The 6,739-nt window shown below is 62.4% G+C and overlaps 1 protein-coding gene across 1 annotated transcript; it reads right to left on the bottom strand.

The window, feature by feature from the left end:
* Nucleotides 1-3,712: 3,712 nt before the first annotated feature.
* On the bottom strand, nucleotides 3,713-6,184 carry LOC309604044 (protocadherin beta-15-like). The gene has a single exon (XM_082338971.1). It carries the CDS (start codon nucleotides 6,167-6,169, stop codon nucleotides 3,728-3,730), a length of 2,442 nt encoding a protein of 813 aa, XP_082195097.1. The 5' UTR covers nucleotides 6,170-6,184; the 3' UTR covers nucleotides 3,713-3,727.
* Between the last annotated feature and the right edge of the window lie 555 nt (nucleotides 6,185-6,739).

The raw sequence follows: 6,739 nt of genomic DNA, 5'->3' as shown, positions 1-6,739 counted from the left end.
AGCCTCCGCCTCGCCGATCGCCCGCGCGGTCCTCCGCCGAAAGCGGCGCCCGGCGGCGGCGCGGCGGCGCGGCGGGGCGGCGGGCGGGCGCCCTCCCTCTCGCCGAGTGCGGCCGGCGGCCCGGAGCGCGGCCGCCGTGGCCCGGCAGCGGATTGCACGGGGCACCGCTCGCCGCCGCTCGCCGCCGCTCGCCGCCGCTGCCCGGCTCGTCTGGGCCGGGCTGCGCTCGGCCGGGCTGGGCTCGGCCGCCTCCCCGCCCGCAGCCGCTCGGCGCCGCCTTGGCCGGGAGCACCACCCTGCGGCCCGCGGCGGCACTGCGCCCGCCGCCGCCCGCTGCCCGCGCTGCCGGCTCGCCCCGGCGCACGGACCCGCGCGCACACCGCGCCGGGGCGGGAAGCGCCGGGAAGGAGCGCCGAGAGCCCTGCGGGGCCGCCGCTCGAGTCCGAGCGCACGGGCGGCGCCGGCAGCTGCCCCGCGTCCTGCCCCGCTCCCCGCTGCCCGGAGCCCGCGGGCAGGCGGGCGCGCTTGGCTGCCGGGACGCCAGTCCGCGCCCTTGGAGAAACACGGCGGCGAGACGAGCACAACCCGTTTCCCACGGCGCCGTGGGGCGGAGGCTCAGCCCGGCGGCACCGAGCCGCGCTCCCCGGTCGAGCAGCCGGGCGAGAGCCTCCGCAGGTAGCAGCCCAGCACGGCACTACGGCTCCTCGGGAATCTCAGGCTGACGACGGGGAACGCAGGCGGCTCCCGGCGAGGCTCAGGCGTGGACGCGCCTGCCGGCCGGCCACTCCGCCGGCTCAACGGCGGGAGGGGCCGTGCGGCCCGCGTTGCCTTCCCTCTCGCCAGCGGGCTGCCAGCTGCACAGCGCTTCTTCGTCCTCGCCCGCCTCAGCGCAGCTGGAGCTCTTGGGTCAGTTGCAAAGGTCACTGCCCCCACCTCACGCCTTTGCAGAGGCCAACAGCGATACTCGCAGCCGCACACAGCACCTGCAGCGCTCCGGCGCCGGGAAGCGGCCCTCCGCCTTGCCGGCTTCCCACTCCTGCTCAGCCAACAGCGCCTGCTGCAGCCCCGCGCTTGCCAGCATCCCTCAGAACGGTGCTGACGGATTCGCGGGACATGCATGCGTTCAGGAGAGGCTCTCTGACAAGTCCTGCCCACCGCATTGCTTCCTAAACGGCACCTCCGACGAGCCCCTCGGGAAAGCTCCGCAGTGTGTTCCGGCCCTCTGATACGGGAAACAGCCTCCCCCTCTCACAGGGGAAAAACCACAATAAACCATCTAGTTATCACCCGCATCAGACACCCAGACCCTCGACTTGCAGCAACCTGAGAAGCAGCAGCTTTACACCCGGAGATGCTGGCTCCTTGAGATCTCAGTAAGAGAGACACGCCGACTCTCTAAGATGTCCTTCACAACTCCCTCTGTTACAGCTCACACTACAGGAAGAGGCTGGCATAGAGAATCCTTCGTCCCTTTAGATGCGGAGAACCCTGAGCAGAGTAGCTTCACACAGAACTCCAGCCACACACAGCGTGCCACGCAGACCCCCATCATAGAATTGAAAGAGTGTCCTCACCGTTTTAGGACTTCCCTGCAAGACAGCAATTCTATTCATCATTTCTACTGTCACAGTAAAAGACGTTCGCATGCGGACTTCTTGCTTGCAGGCAGCTGTCTCACCACCCCTGAGTGAGAGCTGAGTTTATCCTGCTGACCAGGGATTTATGCAGCACAGCAGAGCACGGCACAGGCGTGTGCCTTCCCAGATTAACGGGACTGTGGATCACTCAGTCCTCGAGCTACAGCGGTCTTCCAGTCAGCATCACTATACCAGCTTGTCCTCTGGACTTACCTTTTTATCGGGGCCTTTGCGGAAGGGACAACTGTAGTCCTCTGCATTTCCCAAGAGCGAATCCTCTCCCTGGTAGTGGTTTTCACCCACCAATTGCCCACCTCCTGGGGCTCCCCCAAATACTTCCCCAAAGGAACGTGTATCCTGTCTTTGTGCCGTCCATCCCCCAAAGCCTTTAGAATCAAAACACTTTGTGCTTGAACGCCTTACAGTTGCCATCTGCAGCTGGAGCTCTTGGGAGAGTTGGACAGGTCACTGCCCCCACCTCACGCCTTTGCAGAGGCCTTTGCACACCCAGGGCCCCTGCTAGGGTAGCCGCCAGTTTCCCCTGACCTCGATCGAACCGGGCCCTGCTGCAGCCAGAAGATCAGGGCTCACAAGACCCATACAGGCCTGCCAGCAAATCCGTGATCCCCACAGTTTTACTGAATGCTCTGTCGGCTGCGTCTCCAAAGCGAGGAAATGGACCCCTTCAACTTCACCTCAGCCAAGGGACAAAATGAGAAAAAAAAGCCTCCCGGCCTTTTGAAAACTTGGACAGAGCTTCCCCAGAAAGAACATCTCCACAAAGACTCTCTCCACACAAGGCATTCAGCTGCTCTCTTTATTTCACTTTTACACACAAGGGTATCCCGGTTTACAACGGTACAGTTTCTAACTGCAGCACAACACAGCGTGAAGCTTTCCAGCTATTCCCTGCCACACTGCCTGCAGTCAAGCAATCCGTTATTACACATGGGGTGACAGTCCTTCTCAAGAGGAATAGGTAAGACAATGCTCAAAGGCAGTCTGCAGGGTAGAAGGAGAAAGGGCAAAAAGGAGGATGCAACTGCTCTAACACAAACCCAGAAAATCATATCGGGACACCTTTCCACTCCCATCAAGAAGCCTCTGAATTCCGGAACAACAAGCATGAGACCAAAGTCAAGGGCCCTTTTCCAAGTTCATCTCGATTCGACCTTCAGACACAGTCCTTTGAAGCACCTCGTGGCGTTTTCATACAGTGCACCCAACGACAATGAACATGTTCTCACAGCTCTGCACGGTTACAGCCTATCCCAACACCGTTAGTGCTGCCATATTTCCAAGGCAATCCCAAGGAGACAGCCCACGCAACCCTCCCCTTATGGGCCAAAGGAAGATCTTGTTGTGCGTTTTGCTGCTCTCCCTCAGAGAACATGAGACTTCTGTATTCAAAGGGTCAACACAGCCTTCTTGCCTGCTGAGCTGCAATTGCGTGCATCGCAACGGCTGGATGTGAGCTACTCCCTGCTTCAGCGGGCAGCCTTTGTGCAGCATAGGCAGACACACAACGGCTGTCCGGACAGACATAATGACCAGGGGGCAAAACACACAGAGCCCACACAGCTCAGACAGACGCATCCCAAACCCACAGAAGAAAGAGCCCCACGCTTGCAACACATTGTAACACGGTACTCACAACTTCCTTGCTTTTCTGACAAGGAACAAGAGCTACGTGCATTTCACTGAGCATGTGATTTGTCTGCCTGACCTTGCCATCGCAACACAGCACAGAATAAAAAAAAAAAAAAAGTGAGGCAAGAACTTAGCCGGGGGCTCCTGGGACTAACCCCACTCTCAAAGCATTTCAGAAATGGCTGCAGCAGAGCTGAAAGATATTATTGCCTGAGAGAGGGAGCCTTTAGGTTTTTTCTTTGTTTGTTTGTTTGTTTGTTTGGTTGGTTGGTTGGTTGGTTTGGAGGGGGAGACAACCTTTCTTCTGACTTAGAATTGGAGGGAAATCAGTGACACCAATTGCAAATGCAGATTTAGTCTGGAGGAACCATTGCCCCGTGTTGTAGCCCAGCTCCCTTCCGATCAGGAGGCATGAAGCCTCTGGCTGGGCTGACTCCATGCTAGTTAAAGGAAAGACTATTGAACTCTTCTGCAGAGAGCATGCCGGCGTTGTCTGGTGCCATGTCCTCCGTGGTGATAGGGCCACGGGGGAAATCTCGTTCGCCGTCAGTGCCCCCGCTCGTGCCACAGTGCTGTGGTGGCAGGCTGGGGAGGATGGGCTTCAGGAACTTGAACTCGCTGTTGCCCGAGCCTGTCGTGAGGTTGATCTCGTAGCAATAGGCGTGGGACAGGGTCCCCGCAGCAGCTGAATCAGCCAGGCCGCTCTGCAAGTTGCCAGCGCCGTAAACCACATGCCCACCCTTCAGCTCCTTTCTCTTGCACATCTTGCGAGCGACGAAGGCTGCCGTGGACGTGAGGAAGAGGAGCGAGACACAGACCAATGAAATGATTAAATAGGTTGTCAGGGAGCCGCTGTCATCCTCCGTGGCCAGGCTGCTGTGCGGTAGGCGCATGTCTGAGAAGTCACTGAGCAGCAGTGCGCTCAGCGCCACGGTGGCCGACAGCGGTGGCTGCCCGTTGTCTCGCACCAGGACAACGAGCTTCTGCTTCACGGTGTCTCTCTCTGTCACGGGCCTCCTCAGCCGCACCTCCCCACTCTGCGCACCCACCACAAACAGCCCGGGGTCGGTGGCCCTCAGCAGGTGGTACGAGAGCCACGAGTTCTGCCCCGAGTCGGCATCCACGGCCACCACTTTGGTGATGAGGTACCCTGCCTCAGCCGACATGGGCACCAGCTCGCTGGATGGTGGGCTGCTGTCGTGCGACGGGTACAGCACCAGTGGCGCATTGTCATTCTCATCCACCACGACAAGGCGGACGGTGACGTTGGCACTAAGGCGAGGAGAGCCCGCATCGGAGGCGCTCACCAAGACTTCCATCTGCCTCACCTGCTCATAGTCCAGAGGCCGCAGCACAAACACCTGCCCGTTCTCAGAGTTCACAGAGATGCAGGAGCAGGGAGGCTGCTCTGCGGGGTGGGCTGGTGCCAGGGAATAGGTCACCTTGGCATTGGGCCCCACGTCGGCATCCGTGGCACTGACGGCTCCGACGAGCACCGTGGGGGCATTGTTCTCACGCACATGCATGGTGTACGACGTCTGGTTGAAGACAGGTGCATTGTCGTTGACATCAGAGATGTCCACCGTGAAGGTCTGGGTGGTCGTGAGAGGAGGTGACCCCGCGTCTGCTGCTGTGACAGTGAGGATGTACCGTGCCGTCTCCTCCCTGTCCAGAGTGCTCACGGTCACCAGCTCGTAGTAATTCTTATAGGCCGGCCGCAGGGAGAACGACAGCTGGTCTTCAAGGGCACAGGTGATCTTCCCGTTGGCACCGGCATCTCGGTCCCTGACAGTAAAGAGGGCGACCACCGTCCCGGGTAACGCGTTCTCGGGGAGGGGGCTGCTGAAGGAATTGACCACCAGCTCTGGTGCATTGTCATTCACATCCACCACCTCCACCAACACCTTGCAGATTGACGAGAGGCCCCCGCCATCTGTGGCCCGCACGCTGAGCTCGTGATTCTGTGCTGCCTCAAAGTCCAGAGGCTTTGTGACTTTAATTTCACCGCTGGTGGGGTCAAGTGCGAATGCCGAGTGGCTCTGGCCCACTGCTTGGCTGAACTGATAGGTGATGTCCCCGTTGATTCCCATGTCCCGATCGGTTGCCACCACGCTGAGGACCACAGAGCCCTCCGGTGCATTTTCCAAAACCTGACCAAGGTACCGCTCCTCTGTGAAGACAGGAGCATTGTCATTTACATCTAGAACGACAATGTGGATTTGGGTGGTCCCACTCCTCGGCGGAGAGCCTCCGTCCATGGCGATGAGGCTGAAACCCACCTCCGCCTGCTCCTCTCTGTCTAGCGGCTTTTCCAAGACCAGTTCCACATATTTGTCTCCCTTACTCCGACTCCCAAAGGAGACACTAAAGTACTCGTTGTCGGGAGAGATGCTGTAAGCCTGGATGCTGTTGCTGCCAACATCCAGGTCCCGAGCCCCCTCCAGCGGGAAACGCGAGCCCGGGTCGCTCGTTTCCAGGATCTTAAAAGTGACTCGTTCCTCCGGGAAAACGGGCGAATGGTCGTTGACGTCCTGCACCGCCACCTCGACCCGAAAGAACTGCAGGGGGTTCGCCAGCAGGAGCTCGAAGGGGAGCGTGCAGGTAGCGGACTGCCCGCACAGCTCCTCCCGGTCCAGCCTGTCCGCCACTACGAGGCGGCCGGTGCCGCGGTCTAAGCGAAAGTGCTGCCGGCCGTCGTCCGAGGCCAGGCGGGCGCGGCGAGCCGCGAGCTGCGCCGGGGCCAGCCCCGCGTCCTCCGCCACGTTGGCTACCACGGAGCCGCTCTCCGCCTCCTCGGCTACGGAGTAGCGGAGGGGCTCGGAGCGAGCGTGCGGCAGGGAGAGGAAAGCAGAGAGACAGAGCACTTGCCTTGCGATCGCCATGTCGCGGCGGCGGACAGCCTCCGCCTCGCCGATCGCCCGCGCGGTCCTCCGCCGAAAGCGGCGCCCGGCGGCGGCGCGGCGGCGCGGCGGGGCGGCGGGCGGGCGCCCTCCCTCTCGCCGAGTGCGGCCGGCGGCCCGGAGCGCGGCCGCCGTGGCCCGGCAGCGGATTGCACGGGGCACCGCTCGCCGCCGCTCGCCGCCGCTCGCCGCCGCTGCCCGGCTCGTCTGGGCCGGGCTGCGCTCGGCCGGGCTGGGCTCGGCCGCCTCCCCGCCCGCAGCCGCTCGGCGCCGCCTTGGCCGGGAGCACCACCCTGCGGCCCGCGGCGGCACTGCGCCCGCCGCCGCCCGCTGCCCGCGCTGCCGGCTCGCCCCGGCGCACGGACCCGCGCGCACACCGCGCCGGGGCGGGAAGCGCCGGGAAGGAGCGCCGAGAGCCCTGCGGGGCCGCCGCTCGAGTCCGAGCGCACGGGCGGCGCCGGCAGCTGCCCCGCGTCCTGCCCCGCTCCCCGCTGCCCGGAGCCCGCGGGCAGGCGGGCGCGCTTGGCTGCCGGGACGCCAGTCCGCGCCCTT

The sequence above is a fragment of the Platalea leucorodia genome, assembly GCF_965183815.1.
Source record: "Platalea leucorodia genome assembly, contig: HAP1_HAP1_SCAFFOLD_314, whole genome shotgun sequence".
NCBI lineage: Eukaryota > Metazoa > Chordata > Aves > Pelecaniformes > Threskiornithidae > Platalea > Platalea leucorodia.
The sequence above is the reverse complement of the archived record's forward strand: the minus strand, read 5'-3'. Positions and strand labels throughout refer to the sequence as shown.

What these genes read in the sequence shown, in the direction of transcription:
- LOC309604044 (XM_082338971.1), bottom strand. Translation starts at nt 6,169, where the DNA reads ATGGCGATCGCAAGGCAAGTGCTCTGTCTCTCTGCTTTCCTCTCCCTG.